Below are 21,946 nucleotides of genomic sequence, written 5' to 3'. Positions count from 1 at the left end.
CTTTTAGACTTTTGAACATTTTTGATTGTTCAGAAGATTTATGAAATTGTGTCATTACAATGCATCAATTTCATAATGACAGTTCCTACTGTTATATTACTGGTGTTGTGTACAGATACAAATTTCACAAACAGCTCTGAAGCAGATGCTGCGCTCCCTGTCCACTGCAACACCATGAATGCCTTCTAGTAGTGACTTTCCAAAAGGGTGCTGCGTTATCCCCATTCGATCGACATGTCTCGCCTCTGAGTATCGTAGTGTAGCGTAGAAGCGTAGTATCGGCATGAGCTTTATGCATCAACATGTGCTCACCACAGCAAATGAACAGAGCAGACTGTTTTTTAACTGTATTTAATGTACACTAATGTATTAATTCTGCTTCATAATGTCAGTATTGGCACCGATACCAACCAAATGGATCAGATTTCTGCATCCCTACCGACCATCATCATGATGAGCAATAACCCATAAAGGGTCTTCTGTCTGCCATTCTATTCTGGACATCAGGCTGGCTGATAAAACAGTAAAAGTGTCTAAAAAGTTTTTTAAAAGTTTGATGTCCTGGTTAAAAAATGTATATAAACTGTGAGAAAGTGAAAGTTCCTGGTAAATTTTCAGATTTTGTTACCGCTTGTGGTGTGTTGACAGTAAATGTTCAGATGGTAGTAGATGGCTGCTGCCTCACCCTGTTTGCTCGTACTCTCTGTACTGCTGCCATGACGCGCAGTTTGGCAGAACAACACTTTAACTGGTCTCACTTCTGTCAGACAAGACAAGCTAAAACACATCTCAGAATTCAAGGTGTGCCAGCAGACACACACCCACCCGCACACACTTATACACATACACACACACACACACACACACACACACACACACATTATTCTGATGATATTCCAGGAAATCTCTTAATTTCCCAGCAATGTTGGTTCTCATTGGCAAGACTGATTGGCTCCTGTCACAGCTCAGATCAAAGGCTTAATGAGAGGAGATGAATAGTTTCTTAATAAATACTGTTACATGTCTCCATCATGTTGCCCTGTCCAACGTGATATCAACTTCTAAAATCCACTTGGCTTACTGGAACAAGACGTCACCCTGCTTTAATTTTACTGTGGTTTTCCTTGGATTAAAGGAAGGCTTATATGGTAATGTCAGTGCCAAGACTTTGGCTTTGTGCAGGAAAAGAGGATAGAGGTCCAATTCTGAACATTTAGGAACGGTGATAAGGCTGTTCTTTTTTTCTGAGTGGACTTTAACAAGATGCATGAATCAAACAGTTTTAACCCCAAGAACTTCTGGAACAGTTGTTTAAAACAGATGCCTTTTAAACTTGTGCTCTGCTACTGTTTTGTCCCAACCAAGTAGCAACCTTCATGGCTTTGTGCCGAAGCTAAAGCAGTCTTAATGGTCTTTTGTACCAAACGAACAGTTGGTTTCAACCAATCCTTTATCTGCTTAAGTGCTGCTACTCTTAAAATTCTAAAGAGGTACCTATCAGTTTGTTCAGAGAGCTGAGGTGTTCTGTCAAGTAGTAATTGCTCTTAACCCCAAAAGAGTGTGCACTGAAATATGGTATCCATGATTTTACTTACATTATACTACTTATGTTTTCTACCCAAGTCCCAGTAAGTTCAGATGGTATAGTTACATAACTTCTTGAATTCAGAGATGGACAAAATGAACTTCTCCTCTGTGCTTTACTACAGTGAAATTGGAGCCATTATACATCCACCCCCTGTCAATGCTGGAATGCTGTTGGACATGTACTGTATAGTGGAGGTCAGTGTATTTGGGAGACAAAGTTTAATTTCATTGGATTATTGCCTGATGTAAAATCAGGGCAGTGCATGCCTGTCAGGAGCGCGTAGCCACATTAAAAATAATGGCTTGGCTGCGCAATGTTGCACTAAATGCCTGGTTTAGCAATGTGCAAACTTTTGCAGCTGAAAGGCAATGCAGAGTGCGCTTCAATAAGACAAGAGTCATTGACTCCCATTTGATATAAAAAGAAAAACACTTGGCTTACAACTTCTCAGCCACTTTGAATGAAGTTGCTGTTTGCGACTGGAAAACACAACGGTGTCCTGTTTCTTTCTTCTGTGTTGCGTTGCTGTAGTTAGGCTCGCTAATCACAGCTCACCCTGAAACACAGCCTTATGTGGTTTTTGATATTTAAGTGAATTTTAATGACAGTTGAATGTTGGTTTGCTCTTCGTTTTAGCCTCAAATATTTACATGTAACACTGCAGTTACTCTAATGGCCACCAGATGCTGCTCAATGAAAACCGATTGTATTGAAGTTAAGGGGGAAACAATTCCAACTGCTCTCTATAAACACAAAATCATGTCTTAAAACTAATTTAACTAATTGAGATTAAGGCTTGAAGACAGGTATGCTTGGGGGGCGTGTTTGCCTTAATTGACAGTTGTCTCAACATATTAAACACATTACTTATTTGCTCATCCTACCTCAGCTTCACCCACGCTCTGCTAATGTTTGTTTTCTGACTCCAGTCATGGACAAAGATGGCAATAAGTGACCCAAAAATCCTATGAGTGATGTCATAGACACATCGTCCATATTTTTCTACCATCTATAGAAAAATTAACTTCAAAAGAAGATGGTGGCTGTTGAGTACACATTGATATCTGGAATGACACTCATATTCAGAACCAAAGGAGAGCAAAGACAGAAATCGGACGTGTTCAGATGAAATGACAGAAACTGGAATGAGGCTTTTTAACAGACTTGGGAACCTGGCTCACCAGACCAAATCAGAAGTTAAAAGTCTTGGTGATTGGAAAACTTCAGCTAATTCAGAACTCTACCGCCAGACTTTTAACAAAGACTAGGAAAAGAGAGCACATTATTATTATTGTTATCCTTTCATGTTTATATTCCTACTTTCTCAGAAACTATTTTAGAAATACAGTTTGTGTTTTTATTACTGGAAGCATCCAGGATCCAGGAGCAGCAGGGTGGTCCAGTTGCTACAGAGGAAGTCATAATGATTTTCTATTAACACAAGCTTTCAACCTGCCCTGTTGAAGTGCCTTTGACCTTTAACCCTTTTACAGTAACATAATTATAAAAACCAGCAACTAATCACAAGGTTTAATGAAGTATCTCAAAACAAACATGAATTCCTGGCCTGCTTCATTTAAAAACAAGAATGCTTTCTCTGCAGCAGTGCATGATGGACTGAAAGCTCTCACACACACACACAGCAGTTTAAACCAACATGGATCGCAGCACACGGTGGAGGAATAGATGAAGTCTGGTTGTGACAGATTATGTGTGTTGTTTTCAGTGGTATTTTCCCATAGATAGACAGAAAGAGTCTTTCGTCTGGTTACGCAAAGAGAGTTCAGCTTGTTGCCAAGACTAACAGCCAGACTGGCAGTTTGGAAAACACCCAGCTGAACTCTGTCAGCCCTCGCCTTGACTTCATCTTCTTCGTCTTCATTGAAAGATAATCTGTTCATTCTTCTTCACATCCTCAAAATCTTCTGATATTGACCGTGAAATTGATCAACAAGGTGGAAAAGCTCAGATTCCTCATTGATTTATCCTTTTAAATCTGATATTTAAAAGCTTAATGTCCTTCTGTAGGACACCAACACCACAAAGGTCAGAGGTCACAGTGACCTGAGAACAGAGGATAATTATTTATAGTCACAAATTATTGTTCAGTGAAGCATGCAGAAGATTTTGACTTTGAACATTGCATTTTTCCTGAAAACCTGCTGTCAAAGTGCCTCTGAGCAATGAACACAACGGCAGCTGGAACTGATCAGTGGCCTCGTAAACGTTTGATTTAAAGAAGTCGAAGCCATTTGAGCGTGAAAGGGAAAACATCTTAACACAAGGTCAACTTACTCGTTTTTTCCGTAGCTTTCAACCACATCTCATTGTCTTCGTCAGTGGATGAAGTTCGCTCAGTTATAATCACAGGACTTAAGTATTGAACTTCAGTCACATTATGACAGGTCGTAACTGAGCCATTTGAGCAAATTCCATCCGCTAATGCAGTCTGTGAAATGCGATTGAAGCTCCAGCTTGGTTTTCTCAGAAAGTAGCTAAATCTGGATCTACTGTTTTCTTTTTGTTGGTTTCTCTGTTTGTGTTTATTCATTTCTTTCTTTGTTATGTTCTTTATATCTGAATTTAATTTTCAGTCCTATTTTTTATTGTTTCTCTTTCAATTTTTCTTGTTAGTTTGTTTTACTTTTGTTTGTTTTTCCTTCCCCCCTTTTCCCCCTTGTCTTTCACTTTCTTTTTCTCTTTTTGTTTCTCTTTGATTTGTTCATTTCTCTTTGTATCTTTCTTTCTGATCTTAAAAACACACAGCAGGGTTGTGTAATAGAACAAAACTGGACATGATTTATCTTTTTCTTCACTCCCTCCTTCATCAGTATCTGTCAAAACATTTTTGCGTTTGAAAAATGACTTTAATGATAAATCAGTTATCAAAATTGTTGCCAATTAATTCTCCGTCGAGTGACTGGAATTGTTTCAGTACTGAAACTGTAACTTCTACAGTATTTACATGTTATGTTTATTTACATACAGGTCTATAGCATCACCTTTGTCCATGATAGAAACACTTTGTGGAGTGGATTTTATTCATCAAAATGGATTCTTTTCGTGCTATCAATATGCACACAGTGTATGAATCCTGTGTAACCTCGACACAGTGGAAAATGACATATGTGACAGGCTGCAAGTGGTGAGATACATTAATGTAAAAAAAATAAACACCCACACATTTTTCAACTGCAATTATGAAGTGAAATGTGTTTGTCACATACATTCAAGCAATTATGGAGCCCTATTCACGCTTTTCTGTATGTAAGCACCTAATCAGAACACAGAACAGCTGGCTGTGTGTGTGTGTGTGTGTGTGTGTGTGTGTGTGTGTGTGTGTGTGCGATTACTGTCTTGTCACACCGACGGATGATGTTCCTGGGCGATATTTCAGTATTGTTTAGCGGATTTCAGCATAATCATATCATGATGATGTGATCTTATGGATCTACAAACGTCTGTTAGCCAAATTTAATGATTCTGAGCAAGCTGCAATTAAAAACTAACGTGTAGAATTTGGTCTCATGTAAGGGATAACGCTGTACATTGCATCTGTTTGATTATTTTACGAGTGATTTGCATACAATTGCATATTGTTACGTGTTTTGTGATAAAGTTCCTCATTTACAGTAAAATATCCATCCATCCATCCATTTTCTACCGCTTGGTCCCGTTAGGGGTCGCGGGTGACTGGAGCCTATCCCAGTGACTTTGGGCCTTAGGCAGGGTACACCCTGGACAGTGGCCAACTCGTCGCAGGGCTACAGTAAAATATATTGAAGTCTTTTTTTTTTAGAAAATAGAAAAAGTGTAGAAGAAGAATGAGTGAGTGATTTTCCTATGTGAACTGAAAAAAACTAAATTTCAAACTAAAGTGCAGGGGAAAAAATGTAATTATACATCTGTTGTTGAAAGTATTGAAAGTCCACATTGAATGTCCCATCAAATATTTATGCTACTTTGTCTTAGGTGAGATAATATCCTGAAACCTGATTTAAAAAATATATATATATTGTTTTGGAATCAATATCAAAAATGATTGCCACCCCTAAAACTTCAGACTTCAGAAAAGGCACCAGTCAGTAATGAACATGATGGAAAAACAGACAGAGGCACTGACTGCTTATTTCATTTCATTTTAGTCAAATAACTTCAGAAAAGTGTGTAACTTAACTGTAATGCAGCCTTTTAGAGCAGAAGACAACATTTCAGCCATATTACAATATTATGATAATGATAAATTATATTTTACATAAATTACTTTATACATAAATCTAATACTTAGTTTGCCGTCATCAGAAATTAGCTTTATCAGTGTTTCAAATCTGCTTTCCGTTTGTTCCAGCAGGACAGAGTGAAGTTCAATCAGAGAACATCATCGTCTTTTATGTTTGCTTCAGATTTCTCTCCTTCTCATAACAGTCCTCATAGTATGCACAGTGGAACAAGCAGGCCTCCTCGAAAACCTCATTAACAGAATGTTAATATATTTCCCAGAGGGCCTTTGTGTTTTTGTACCGTTGTTTGTGTCGTTTCTACTAATTTGTCTTTCTCTACATGTTTGTCACATTTTCAGTTAGTTCATCAAAGGCTTCCCTCAGATGAGCCTCCTCTTCTTCCTCACAAACAAAACACTTCTCTGCCTCTTATCGCTTGTCTCTTTTGCTGTTCTAACACTCTGTTACAGAGGGTTAGTGCCTCCCAGTGGACAGATGGCCAATTACACTCTGATGTCTGCATCTGCAGCATTACTTTACTTGTGCCTTCATTTCTGGCTGTATAGATAATGTGAGTTCATATGTAGACAGAAAGATTATTTATGAATAAATATTGTTATTATTCCCCCTCTTAGTACTATTACCACAATTATCGTGTTGCTGCTTCTGTTACTGCTACTACACTGACTACTAGTATTACTAGAACTAATACTGTTGCTGCTGCATTTGCTATTACTACTACACAATTGTTCAAAGTATGACAATTCTCAAAACTAGTACTACTAAGTAGTAGTACTACTTCTACACTGCTGCTACTAGAAATAGCAGCAGTAGCTAAACTAATACTACCACAAATATTACTACTACTATAGCTATTACTACTGCTAGTCTAGCTATTACTGTTCCTACTGTTTGCACTGCTACTGCTCCTATTACACTGCTATGCCTACTACTACTACTAATAATAATAATAATGTAATGATAAACTTTATTTATGCAGCACTTCAAAATCAAAGTTACAAAGTGCTTTACATGGTTGAATCAGGGTTAAAACATTTCAGGACTGAGGCAAATACAATCAGGCATTTAAAAATACAGCAATACAATGAAATGAAATAAAATAAAATAACACCCCCAACAATAAAGATAATTACTAATAATAAAACAGATATGATACATAAAACAGAGTACTAGAATTAATAAAAGGCTTTTTTGAAAAGATACATTTTGTCTCAGATCCTTGGGCAGAGAGTTCCAGAACCGAGGGACCCTGACTGCAAAAGCCCGGTCACCTTTAGTCTTGAGCCGGGACTCAGGAACAGCCAGCAGAGCCCTGCCTGAGGATCTGAGGCTGCGCCCTGGCTCATAGGGAGCAGCAAGTGAGCAATGTAGTTGGGAGGGGGACCATGAAGTGCTTTAAAGGTGATGAGTAAGATCTTAAAATCAGCTTGTAACCAGTGAAGAGAAGCTGAAACAGGGCTGATATGATCTTGTCTTCTAGTGCTTGTTAAAAGCCGAGCGGCTGTGTTTTGTATCCGCTGAAGGCGTGAGATGTTTTTTTTTGGCTCAAACCAGAATACAATGAATTACAATAATCTAACTGAGAAGAAATAAAAGCATGGGTGACCTTCTAGAGATCAGGTCGAGAGAGAAAAGCCCTGAACGTTGAGATTCTCCTTAATTGAAGAAAACATGATCAAACAACATTTGTAATTTGTTTTTCAACCAAGTAAACTAGTATTACTAGTACTGCTATTGCTGCTGCTGGTGCTACGACATCTACTACTAGTAGTACGATTACCTCTTTTGCCACTAGCAGTACAAATAGAACAAGCACTAGCACTACAGCAACAGTACTGTTACACTGCTGCAACTACTAGAAAAAGCATTAATACTAGAGCTAACAACTAATGCTATAGTTATTAATACTACTGCTACATTGGTACTACTACTACTACACTGCTACACTGACTTATATCACAAGTAATACTACTGCAACTATTGCTACTACTACCGCACTGCTGCTCCTAGCAGTATTACTAGTACTTGTAGGCTACTACCACTGATAGAAGTCGTACTACTAGTACTAACACTAATACTACTACCATTACACTGCTGCTACCACGAGTTCTTCTATAGTGTGTGAAGCACATTGAGCTTACATTGTATGACATGTGCTATATAAATAAATTTAACTTGGCTTTACTAAAGTTATTATCAATACTGCACTATACTTACTAAATTACTGCTGATCCTAGCGATGTGACTGCCCTTGTTTTGTTTTTTTAGTGGTACTCATTAGTTTGCTGCACAGACTGGGCTCCCCGGTAGCTCACCTGGTAGAGCGTGCGCACCATGACCTTACTGCAGCGGCCCAGGTTTGAATCCAGCCCGCAGCCCGTTGCTGCATGTCTCTCCTCCGCTGTTCCTATAAAAAAAAAAGCCCCAAAAATAATTTTTAAAATAATAATAAGTTTGCTACACAGCAATTAGTGCAGCAAGTAGTACTGGTACCACTACAACTGCTCCTGCTGCTGCAGAAGTACAGTATATTACAACTACCACTACTACTACACTGTTGCCAGTACAAGTACTAGTGCTGCTAGTATTACTCAAACTAATGCTGTTACTAATTCTACTCTAAATGATAGTCCTGCTGTTGCGATTACTTCTGTACTACTGCTACTATTCTATACTATTATACAACAGTTTTAAGTGATATCACTTCACAGTAGATAGTGGAATGTAATCCTGATGTAAACAACAGTACATGGTGGTGTGACTCCGGAGTGCGGTTTTGAATATTTGGCTGCTGTTGACTTTAAACAGAGAGCATTAACCACTAACTCTGCATCAGCTGTTCAGCTCTGTGTGTATTTATGAAAACGCTGCTGTGTTTGTTCAAGGAAGGAACAGTTTCATGTTAAAGAGGGTGACTGGAGCCCACAGGCTAGTCAGGAATGTTTAATGTGGGAAAGTCGCTGGTTAGGGTTTCCAGACCTGCAGAGACTGCCAGGATGGAGAGTGGAGTGCTTTGACGGATCAGGAAGCGAGAGGGTTGATGGTTCAAATCCCAAGACTATGACTAACCTTTACATTTATCCCTGAACAACCTCTGGGGGGGGGGGAACGAAAGTATTAAAGTTTTTTCAGTCATTTAAAAGTTCTGGTGAAACTGTGATGCTGTACTCATTGTCAGTGTTTTCTTTGGCAAATCTCTCAGCTGCTGGAAGACAAAAAGGAAACAAAGATCTGTCCTGTCCTGTTCTTTTCACTGAATTTAGGCGCTGCTCAGGTTGTCTGTTTAGGGAAAATATATAAAACAGCAGCACCTGAGGGGTAAAAGCTCCCATTGTGTGCATTCATGAAAAAATGTTTTCCCTGCTGTAATTATCTCAAATATGGAAGACTATCCTGCACATTTGTATTTTATTTTTTTACCAATTGTTGTTCATTGACATTGGATTTCTTTTGAAGCATTTACTTCATGTTAGTTTACATATGTCTTTATATTAATGTGTTTTTATGAACCAAAGACAAGTTCATGAGAGACTTCTTTTCATCTTAATGTGTGCATGGAAAGTCTTTTTTGCACATTTAGCTAGTATTTATTTTCTGCCAATTTATACTTATCAACAATATTTGCAGTGATGCATGTTTAGTCCAAAATTTAGTAGTAACGTATAAAAGTAGGACTGTAAATAAACTAAATGTACTATATATGTAGCATATTGTCCAGCTTTTTATAAGTAAATAAATATATATTTTAAATTATAGCAGATTTTAGCTGTCAAACCTGACATCGTGTGAATTCTAAGTGAAGAGCTCAGGTGAGAGTTCAAGTGCATTTTGAACCTAAATGTTTTTGTATTTGTGCGTTGTCAGACTCTTGCAGATTAAAGGCCGTCAACAGCTGCTGACCACTGAGCTTTTTAATCTTCAGGAGAAGGAGAAGCAGACTGAACAAGAGCCGACGAGAAACTCCAGCTTTCAGACGTCCACTGTGAGTGACCACAGCAGATTTCATACACACTGTTCACAGTGGGTTAAAAAAAAACAATCAAAAAATGTCATCATGTCAAAAAGTAAGCAACTCAGCAAATAATAATAATAATAAAAATAATAATAATAATCTTAATTTATATAGCACCTTTCTCAAAAAGGTTACAAAGTGCTTCTTAAAGTGCAAACAAACATACATTTCAATGCATGTAAAAGCATAACATGCTAGAGGAAAACATCAAGTAACAGACACAATAAAAACTTGTGCAGTAAAAATAATACAATATATTTACAATACAAATAAGCACACATAAAGGATCATGTAAAAAAGCTTTTGTAAGAATAGGTTTTCAAAAGTGGAAAAAAAAATGACTTCAGCAACTAATCTGTTACTACAGTTTACTTCATTCTTCCATCTGACTTGTGAGTCACATGGACCATATATTGTAAGTGTGACTAAATCATTTGAACTCAAGGTCCACTTACAAGCTTTTTTTTCCAGGGCTTTCAACAGCATCTCATAGTCTTTATTCGCTGATTGAGACCATGAGATGTAGTTGAATGTTCTGCAAAAAAAAGCTAGTAAGTGGACCTTGAGTTATTTTGTCACACATACTGGTCAAGTATTAACATGCATGCTTAAGCATACTGTGTATTGTAACATTGCTGATGAGAATATTATCAAAAGCTGGTCATAAGTCAAGGCAGGACAGGAGATGACAAAACGAGATAAGACAAGACACACAAAGAAATGACAACGAACTTTGTTGATCCCTGTGGAGGAATTGGAACATAGCAACAGAGAAGTCATGAGTGTAAACCAATGAGAATGCTGTATTTCCTCAAAGCAGCTCCTATTAAGCCGATTCATAAAACTGTTGTCCATTATCTTCCTGTTCACTTTCAGTTGTGTGCTTGTCGGGAGCTTCAGGGCTCCATCACAGAGCGTTTGCTCCAATCAGAGAGGCTGGTGTTCCAGGAGGAGGCACTGAGCGCGCTCCATAACCTGCTGACCCAAGACCTGCAGAGGTACCAGGAAGAGACGCAGAGACTGACCTGTTTTACACAGAAAATACTCAAACAATCCCACAGGTAGCCAACTCCACATTATGTTTAAAAAATAACTGACTAGAATTGATTCTAGTTCAACTTTGATTGACTTCACATTATTCAAAAACCTGTTAAAAAAGTAAAATTACATTTTGTATTTCAGACTAGAAAACACTTGACTTGAGTTTAGTTTTTCTTAGTGTAGTGAAATGCCTTGTTTAGCTGAGCTCAGTCAGTTGTTTAAGACAAAAACTGCGCTTGACTTTCCCATCTAAAGGTATTAATTATTTAAACATTTCACTTTATATTTTTCCTTCAGCTCAGACAAAGAAGAAACATTCACCAGCAGACCGAGAGACCGCAGCATGCAGGGAAAGAACGAGACAGAACAAGAAAACAACATGGTATAGTCAAACTCAGCATCTAACCTCACAGCATCCACAAGTCCTCTCTAAACTGTTGTCTCACCTCGCTTTAGGTCGTTTTCAGAGTTTTATTCTGCTTTCTTGTTCTTGGCACCGTCAAACTTATCAAAAACAATGCCTAACAGTATTTATTGTTTGTTTGTGGGTGTGTTTTTGGGCCTAACAAAGCTAACTAACAACACACCTAACCCTGGATCTTTCAATCTTTTTAAATACAACTGGCCCAATCAGAATGCACCTTGGCTTCAAATACAAGGAACAATCTGAATGGTCTGGGAATAATAATAATCCCACTCTGCATGAGATGGTCTCATGCTGTATTTGCCTGATAAAGGTCTTTGTGTGAGAAGCCATAATATTTCTCACTGCAGGTACTGAAATTGTGCAGGAGACATTTTATCCTCCTTTTTCTGGGAACGTTAGCCTTACCGAGATCGGACAGGTGATTCCATATCTCAGCCCTGACATACGTTTAGTGGACAATAATATAGAGAAATCCTTGAAAATGTGTGTCCACTGTCTCATATGTATGACTTCTTTCCCTGGCAAGGCGTAGCATTTTCCTGCAGTCATGATAGTAATGACATTCAACAAGGAGAGATGTGGGCCATATGTTGGTCTGAGGCCGATGCTGTAACGCTCTGTAAGCCTGTTCAGATAGTGGAGCATGTCAAAGCCAAATAACTCTTCACAAAGGTAGTGGGGCTCTTTCCCTTGAGAAAGTCCAATTATGTATTATTTGTGTCCTTCTAAGGTGTCCGATTTTTCTTCCACAGATTTAACAGTTAGTTGTTTCAGTTCTTTCTGAATTGAGGTAAAAATGTCCGATGTTTCACTAGCCCCGCGTTCCCAATCTTACTGTCACTATGTCTGTTGGTAGTGGTCTGAATGGCGGCTGTAAGCAGACCGGGCTTCCAGTTGGACAGCAGAGATCTCAGCTCGTAATATAGCTGATAAACGTTCTATGCAGGGTTCGATAATTGCACAAATGTATTCCTTCATGTTACATATGTTTGCTTTCAAATCCGCAATGGTGTCAAGGACAGTGGTTCCCGGCGCCAGTTCAACATGGCTGCAAGTCAGACTGTTGCCCCTTTGTGGAGGATTCGGGCTTGACGTTTGGCATTTCCTACAAAATTCTTGCTTCCCTCCTGATAAAATGTCTGAGCAGTACAAAAAAAGTTTGAATTTCAGTCGAATTTATACATTGTTGTGGGAACTTCACAAACTACAAACTTAACTCTTCATGGCTCACTAGTTTCCCCAGCCAAAAGTTCATAATTGATATATTAATTGTTAATGAAAATAATAATTAATGTCTGATAGAATCATGACCAATCAGAGGCTCAGAAAAAAGTTTGAACTCTAAAGACAGTCATTTAGACAAGGCTGCACAATACTTCTCTCTTCACTGGGACATCAATATGAACTTGTCCTACACCGGACTGGATGAATGCAAGACTCAGTTGGTTTTCATTGGAAATGTCGAGTTTCTCCTGAACTATTAATCTAACAAAATTAGTTTCTGAAAAAATCTGAAGTAGCAAATGGGCCTCGCGAATTACAGAATCATGCTTCATTTAATTTCTAAAACAGGAATTCTCCTCATCTAAACCAGTGGTTTCCAACCTTTTTTGGGTTGTAACCCTCTAAAAACAAGCAAATATCTGCTGGCAATCTCTCCTCACATTGGTTTGTTGAATAATTTTCAAAACGCAAAGTTGTAAAACTGACTGCCCGACAATTTGTAAGAGAACGGTTACACTTTACTTGGATAGTCCGCCTACAGATAGTTTATAGAGTATTTGTAACATTGCAACATCGTATTAATTGAGATTCAAAAATTCAGCTGTTTCACAAATAAAGGTTTGGTTAGGTTTAGGCACAAAAAACATCTCGGTTAGGGTGTGTTAATGAATTGTCACATATATTTTGATAATCTGTTAAACATCTACAGACAACAGCGAAACAGTTGAAATGTTATAAATACTCTAAAACCTCTCTATAGGCGGACTGTTACCAAGAGAACTTTTAGGGCCAAAATTGTACAAAATCAGCAAAAAACTATAATGTTGATTTGGACTCAAACCGAATCTAAAATATTTTTGTTCAACGAGGTGAAGTTCAAATATATTAGACAAGAAATAACCAACAAAGCAAAAATAAAACGCGAAGAAGAAACCTCTCAGTACAGTTTTGTTGTGGTAGAACAGTGTAACTGTGTCTTTGTCTACCTGTGTGTGTGTGTGTGTGTGTGTGTGTGTCTGGCATTGGTCCAGCTGTTGTCAGTCTTTCTCAGACAGTCGGAGTGGAGACAGAGGAAACATCTGCCTGCTCATCTGGCTCTGTCTGTCACACACACACACACACACACAGATGCAGACCTAGACACACACACACACACACACTTTCTCTTTCAGCATATTTTCCCTAAAAAAAACAAACCCCCCCTATAATAGACTGACATGGTTGTGACAGGAAACAATGAGGGAAGAAACCTGGTTTGAGTCTTATTATAACAGGAAACCTGTCAAAGTGTCATCACAGTTTAACTCGTGAAGCTTAAACACAAACAGCAGACAGGCCGGCTGCCAACACGCTGCATCTCCTGCACAGAAATACAACATGCATCAGGCTCAGTTTTTCAGTTCAGACAGATTTTCATTGAGAAACACCTGATTTTTCAGTTGGAGTTATATGATCATCTATATGATCTGTGCATTCAAAACATTCATATATTCACTAAAACAACTAACTACACAAAATGAACAGTAAATGTCACTAGTCTTCAACCAACGTCTTACACCATGAGAGTCTTAATGATAAGTGCATAGGACAAAAAAAAATTAAATAAATAAATAAAAAGTTTATTTAGAAGGAACTAGAAAACCCACACGCTGTCGGTCACATGTACGGACTTTATTTAGTAACACTGTCGCAGTCAGCCGGACATTTATCAGTTGCTTAGTCCAACATTTTGTTGACCCATCCATTCACCCCGACCTCCTCCCTCTGTAGCAGTTGTTGCTATTTCCTCCTTTGCTCCAGACTGACAAGGGTCATAATTCATACAGCTGCTGGGAGGTTGGAGGATGTTTTTATTGAGTATTTGCTGAAACAACTGATGCTGTAGTTTTTCTTGGAAGGATAGTCTTGGCTACTATACCTTGACTACATTATTTCTGTGTGTAAGATGTGCAGGGAGTGTGCTATGGCTGTGAATCAACCAGGTACCGTCTCTTGGGTATATACTTACTGCAAACCATCCTGATTTTACCAGGAGAATCTAAAAAAAAAAAAAGAGTTTGACAAAAATATACACCTGTCACCTAGTCATTGATTTAATGTCCTGACAGCTGAAGTCACTTGTGAAGTGGATTTAAATGGAAATAGGTCAACTCAGTGCAAAACTGGATTTTACAGCTGACAGAATTTAAAGAATTTGGCTTGTGGCAGTTTATAACCCTGATGCCCCAAAAAACAAGTTAATAAAGCAAGAAGAAAATGACTTCATGTTGTTTCTGTTTTGTGCAGTATATCTCATGGGACAGGGAAGGCGAGGGGGAGTCAAACCCTCGACACCTTCAGCCCGGTCTCACGCTTTGTCCTGCTAATCTAGACGAGCCACTCTGCCCTAATAGAGGCTCAGTAACGTTTTTATCAGATTATTTGTGGTTAATCTGTCCGAAAATGAGCCAGGATTTGTATAATCACGCATAATTTTGATTAGATATAAATCTTATATATTTAGATTTGTAGATTCAGTGATCTATCCTGGATTTGCAAATTTTGTAGTAAAATCACTGTGAAATTAACCTCGTGCAGTCTGCTGAATGTGAGCAAACATTATACACACATATACAAACATTTATTAATGCATTTATTAAACTGAAACATCCTCAAAGTCTCAACAAGCACCCATAATTAGAGGTTAAGGCCTCAGCTGCACAAAATAATGTAGAACTGCATTGTGGGTAAGAATAATAAACCAACATCAACAAATCAATCCAGAGCTTCACCCAAAAGGTTCAAAGTAAATTATTGTAAAATAACTGAGAAAATTGCTATTGTAACCCCCCCCACCACCACCACACACACACACACACACACACACACAAAACACAAAGAAAAGGAAAATCTTGGGGAAAAATACAATACAATACAAACAAAACAAACTCTGATTCAGTTTTGAACCTTTTTTCTGAACATATAGCACCGCTGCTGTATAATAATCTCCCCAAACGCAATAAACTCACTATTGCTACTTTAAGCAGCCAGAGTCGGAGATGAGCGAGGCTACCACCCCCAGACATTGTCACCGTTCAGCAGTCTGTTATTGGTCGTTTGAAAGCGCAGTTGGCGGCAAAGTAGGCTCCGCTGCTGGTCTTGCTACCTATTACAGCTAAGTTCAGCGAAGACGTAGAATGAACAGCTCAAGGGTAGGCCACTCCTCTTTACCAAAGGGGGTACCCTCTTTGTCTTTATGGAAAGTCTGTTATTTAGCTAACTGCATAGTCAGAGAGATGGAACATCAATATCCCAAGGATCAGATATTTTAAGGGCCACTAAACTCTATTATCCGAAAATATTAAATCCCACCCTGTGCCAACTCACACACACCAGAAGCGCATCATAGATGATGGCTTTCAGGAGTTCACCTGGAACTCCCAAACCGCAAGTAATTCTGTTTCTCTCTGCCGTTGTTTGCTCACATAGAGCCTAACGTTAGCTAGCTGTCACGTGGCTAGCGCTAGTTGGCTTCTGCAAGACAGACAGTGCGATAAATGAACTGCCGTCCGTTTCCACTATACTGTCTCTCACACATACATTCTTCTCTTACATGCATATATTTTCTTCAGACATACATACATTTCTTCTTACATACATATATTATATATAATATATGTATATATTGACTGCATGTGCATGAGAGCAAATGTATGAATGTGTGTGTTAAAATATATTGGCATGTTTTATACCACACAAACAGAGAAGCTAAAACAAGTACAGTCGGGGTCTAGGAGGTTCATATAGACTTAATATAATGTATCTTTTAATAAAGAGCTGAAGTAATAACTATAAATGTGTAAATTACAGTGTCTGTTTATGGATTTTTGAGAGGAGCAGCTGGATGAGCTAAACTGTCCCCATTCCTTCAAACTGCTTTCAGAGACAGAAAAACACTCTTACTTATTATGAAAAACATATAATCTCTCCAAAACCTCAAAAAAAAGAAAAAGAAAAGAAACAATATTCTATAAAGGTAGGACACAGGTGCAATTAGTCATCAGATGAGGACATCTGAGGTGTAAAAAAGCCTCTGCAGCACTTTATAATCATGGGGAAATGTTTGGGGGAAAATGTGTTTTGTAAAGATCAGTGTGGGATGAGAGGCATTGATGATTTTTGTTTTATAATATTCTAATTTGGTTCCATTGTATAGAGTTTAAAAAGACAAAGCAGTTTTAGTGTAGGACAGAAAAAAGTCTACACACAGAAGCATTATGATAAAGTGACTCTGGTTACAGTGTGTATTGTATCTTAGTTTGATTGGTGGAATCATTTTTTTTTTCAAGTTGCTTCTTTTTACTTGTTTCTTTTACAAATCTCTTTTTCTTTAATTTTATTGACAATTTTTGTCAATAAAACTAACAATTACTTGCAGTAACGATTAATCTGCTGATTATTTTCTTGATTAATTGTTTGGTCTACAAGATTATGGAAAATAGTGAAAAATCACATCCCATCACAACAGTTTTGTCCAAAACCCAAAAATATAGTGTCTACTATCACATAAGACAAAGAAAAGTGAGACGCTGGGATATATTTAATGGGATTATTTGCCCATTAATTTTCTGTCAACCAACTAACGATTAATCAATACATTTCTTTAATCTCTACAAGATATACGATAATCACATATTTCTTTTTATAGCTTTTAAACAGTATATACAGTTTCACATTTTATTTTACTTGAGACTGTTTTTGTACAGTTTCCACTGTTGCTTTGTGCTTTATGCCCTCTGCCGACAACATACAGTATGTGGAGTCCCTTACTAAGTTGTTTTTAATTTTCCATATTTAACATATCACTAATAGATTTTTCATATTTGATAGGCTTACTCAAACAAAATGAACCCAGTGATCACACATCTGAGCTCATTTTTGTTATTCCCACATCAAATAAAGAGACACCAAGGATTAGTCTGACCAGATTTCAGCCTGATTTGTAACATATATTCCTGTTGAAGGGATAATTGTCGGCTAAGCAAAGTGTGAAAACGGGCAGGCCTTAGGGCGAGGACAGAGCACCGGTTGGTTGATTAATCTCTGTTATTTACAGCCATGAGGAGGGAAGGAGTGTCTGTGTGTGTGTGTGTGTGTGTGTGTGTGTGTGTGTGTGTGTGTGTGTGTGTGTGTGGGGGGGGGGTGGGGTAACAACAACAACAACAACACAGGAACATATTGCCAAGCAGATTGCCTCGAGCCAAATGTAGCTCTACTTACGACGTACATGTCCAACACAAGACTGCTGCCACTAATTGGTTATTTATTTTATTTTTATTTTGCTGTTGTTTTCTCTCTCTCTCTCTGCTGCAGTGTAGCATTTAAGTACATCTGCTGGTTTACATCTGTGTCACACCAACAACTTGGGCAACAAAAGCTAGAAAACAACCTAAAGAAACTGAGGGAAAAACACAAAAAGCATGAAAGCAAGCTAGAAAATAGAGAGTAGAAGCTCAAGGACAAGCTACAACGCGGCCCAAATTACCTAGAAAAGAAGCTGAAGAAGCTAGAAAACAATCAAGAAACACTAGAAAACAACCATGATAAGCTAGAAAACAGCCTGAAAGATTGTGGGGGGCGGGGGGGAACAGAAGAAGCTAGAAAACAGCACAAATGAACACAAAAACAACCTAAAGAAGCTAAAGAAAAACCACAAGAAGGCAGAAAACAAACAGGAAGCTGGAACACAAGCCAAGGAAAATATCAAACAATCCAAAAGAGCTAGAAAATAACCATGATAAACTAGAAAACAATCAAGGAAGTTTGAAAACAACCAGAGGCACAAAAGAACAACCAGGAGAAGCTAGAAAAATAATTTCAAGAAGCTAGAAAACAACCAGAAGGAACAGGAAAACAGCCCAAAGACGCTAGATAACGCACAGAGCAAAAGCTAGAAAACAACCTCAAGAAGCTAAACAACAACCAATAAAAAAGCTAGAAAACAACCAGAGGCTAGAAAATAAACAAAACAACCTGGAACACGACCCGAGGAAAATCGAAAACTAAGAAACTAGAAAACAACCATGAAACACTAGAAAACAAACAAGGAAGCTCAAAACAACCAGAGGCTAAATAACAACTATGAAAAGCTTGGACACATCCCAAAGAAGCTAGAAACAACCAAGAGACACTAAAAAACAACCAGGAGGAGCTAGAACAAGACTAGGTGAAAGCCTAGTATATGGCTGGACCATATATGGTCAGTGTGCTATATTGTGGCCATATTGTTACACGGATAATCAGTGGAAGTGTCTATAATGTGAATTCCTGGATATTAAATGTTCATCTGCAGTTTTCTGTGGTCCCAGGAGTATTACAAAAGTGGAAGTAAAACATCACATGACATGGTTAAGCTACGTTTGAGTCAAAAAGTTTGATAAATGCAGTTGCAAGAACAAGTACTTACCACTCATATCTTAAGATGTTTGATTTGAAAGAGAACTTATTCTAATTATAACTCTTCTAATTATCTATTAACTCCCCCTGTTCTTTCATCCGTTTCTATCTAGGGGATGTCTCTCGTTTTTTTATGACTCACTCTGTATTGAGTGTTTTGTCACAGCGATTGTTATTAGGGGTGCTGTGCCCTCTCCCTCATGCCCTTGCTGGACTGTTACAGTGTGTAACCATCGTTTCCACTTCTCATAGCAGTAGGTTTTATGTTGTTTTCCAGTTACATTCCCTCATGGTGAATATCAGGTATTGTACAGTATCTGTGCCATCTGTGCGCATATGATACTGTGATACAGCCAATGGGGACACTCCAACACTCGACCCCCACTTTGCTGTGGTCCAGCCAAAACCAACTTGAAAACCCTAGAAAACAACCAGAAGGACAATCTGGAAAATAAATAGCAGCTGGAACACGAACCAAGGAAAGTAAAAAAAAACATTTCAAATGAGCTAAAAAAACTAGAAAGCAAACAAGAAAGTTTGAAAACTACCATTAGAAGCTGGAAACTTCCAGCAGAAGCTAGAAAGCAGCATTTTTCTCAGTTTCCTTCCTAAGATTAGTACTTCTGTCATGTCATCAGAGAACACCCGTCCCTACCCATCCGTTTTGACTGAGTTCTTGAGTTTGTCATCATCCTCAAAGCTGTCAGGTGGCCATAAACACATAAATAATAATGAAATGTTTGAAATTCTCTCTAAAAATTGACGAGGCAGGTTTGGTCCTGACAGTTGATCAAATGTATTGTTTCCAACTTCAAAAGTTCTTGTATTTCCTATTGTTTGGTGTGCAGATGGCCAAGAGCTGAATCTCTGTGTGATCTCTGAGTAAACCAGCCTGTCTATCAAATAAATCCATGTAAACTCATTTCCAACATCTTCCACACCAAATTTGATTTTTTTTTTTTTTTGTATATTTAGGAGATGGAGCCACAACAGTGTACTGTTAAAGGGGCACTCCATGGATTTTACACATCAAGATTAATTTGCTAGTCAAGATAATTACTCCAGTTGTATAATGTCTTCTGTTGCTATGGAGGATCCTGATGACATCATTATCATCACGGTTATCAGCTTGGACTTGGGTTTGGAGACTACAAAATTTAACGGAAAGGCTGCGTTTCAAACTGAAGGTGTGGAGGTTTGGAACAAGTTTTAACAGGCAGGGAGGGTTTAACAAAAAACCTATGCTGAGTTGCATTATGGAAAATGTAGGATACAGGGTTTTTGGAGCTTCTTCGATTTTGACAATTCTATTTTTATTCTGCCTCTCTCAAGTCACTCAACTTTATGAAAGTGCAATATTAAATCATAGAAATGCCCCTTAAATAGATGTTAAAGATAAACTGTAAGGTTTAATTTCAAAATGTTGAATTGCTGAAATTTACAGACTTTTCTTACCGAAATAAACAAATGTTTAAATCGGTCATAACAGGTTTTAATTGATCATGCCAGAAGATGTGTTTTAAAAACTTGAAATGGCAGTCTTCTGTGTCAGTTTTATGCAGAGAAGATAGTGTTTTCTCCTGCAAGTAGTGGAATATTGTTCCTGAAACTACAAGTCTTCAGCCTGTAATTAAAAATAAATCGGAGCATTTCCTGAACTTTTATTCTGGGGAAAAACCCTGAGCACTTCTGCACCAAACATCAGTGAGGCATTCACTGTATTTCCCAGGATGCTTTGCTGTCACATATCTGGGTCAGATGGTGTACAGCTCCACGCCATATGTCTGTAGTGTAGTGAGGCCACAGGGAATGGAGGACCAATGGTGTGTGTATGTGTGTGTCCAGGACTTTGGGGAATATGGACCTGGTTTTCCTGAATGAAGCTCTGTCTGTCTGTCTGTCTGTCTGTGGGATTGTTCTGTTTTGTTGAACTTTTTTTCTCCTAAAAATTGAGAACTGTCAGATTTCTTGTACGGGTTTAAAAGGTTAAGAGCAGAGCAAACAGCTTAACAGCACAAATTACTTGCTTTAATGCTGACCATCTCAAAATGTCTTAAGGACAAGTTCAGGGTAGATGGATGTGTGCACAAAGTGTGTGACTTCACCACAGGAGATCAAAGTTCATGTCCTGTCTCCCACCAAAACTCAGCATTGGCTTCTTCGAACCATGAACATAATCTTTAGCACTGTAAAGAACCCCTGTTGTTCTACCAGTGGAGTGCCAGATCATTATCAGCGCTCAAACAGATTGTTTGCACTGACAACCTGTTTAGTCCTCATTTAAGGACTTTGATGGCTAACTTCAAAGTGTCCATGTGTGTGGAATTTCTGAGAAGATTGGATTCAAAATCATGTGCAAATGTGTGTTTTAATTAGTTGTATATTACCAGAAAAATAGAAACACCCGTCCAATGTAATGCAAACCAATAAAATAGCCCTCAAATAACTCACAAGGCCATAGTGACGCTGTATGGGGAGTGTTTTGTATTGAAAGGCATCTCTGATATTTTCTTCACCTCATATATACATATCTACATGAATCATTATAGCATAGAGAATACCACACACTTAGATCCTTTGCTCAGGCATTCATCTCAAACAGTCCGTAAATTACGTCTCAAGTTGTAGTAATCTTCACTCAAATGCCAGTGCCAGTGTTGCACCATAGGGGAAGAGAGACAAAGCAAACAAACTTGCGCTGTAGCCTACATGTCATGGGCAGACAGCCTGTTGTTAGTGGTACTGAAGAGGAAGGACCACACCAGCAACTAACCCGACCCAAGTGACATTTGCAGGTAGTTGCAGCATCAAATGGATTAGAAATTATGAATTATGTCGAACATATTTAATTATTTATTTAAAATATATTAAGTAATATTAATTATCAGTCTTAGAAATCTCCTGTGACCCTGTCTGTTTATCAAGTGACCCCATGTAGAATCTTGACCTGAATGCTGATTAACTCTTAACAATAAATG

General features: G+C 38.2%; 1 protein-coding gene across 6 annotated transcripts in view; it reads left to right on the top strand.

The window, feature by feature from the left end:
• LOC122865508 (cingulin-like protein 1) overlaps positions 1 to 21,946 on the top strand; it is a 66,224-nt gene that overhangs the window by 26,416 nt on the left and 17,862 nt on the right. For all 6 annotated transcript variants that reach the window (XM_044174029.1, XM_044174030.1, XM_044174031.1 and 3 more), the window contains exons 4-6: positions 9,694 to 9,811; positions 10,718 to 10,902; positions 11,180 to 11,264. In XM_044174029.1, coding sequence (XP_044029964.1) covers positions 11,226 to 11,264 — 39 coding nt within the window. In that variant the 5' untranslated portion in view covers positions 9,694 to 9,811; positions 10,718 to 10,902; positions 11,180 to 11,225. The remainder of the gene's footprint in view (positions 1 to 9,693; positions 9,812 to 10,717; positions 10,903 to 11,179; positions 11,265 to 21,946) is intronic.

This window comes from Siniperca chuatsi, linkage group LG18 (genome assembly GCF_020085105.1).
Source record: "Siniperca chuatsi isolate FFG_IHB_CAS linkage group LG18, ASM2008510v1, whole genome shotgun sequence".
Lineage (NCBI taxonomy): Eukaryota > Metazoa > Chordata > Actinopteri > Centrarchiformes > Sinipercidae > Siniperca > Siniperca chuatsi.
This window is presented reverse-complemented; position numbering and strand designations above follow the sequence as displayed.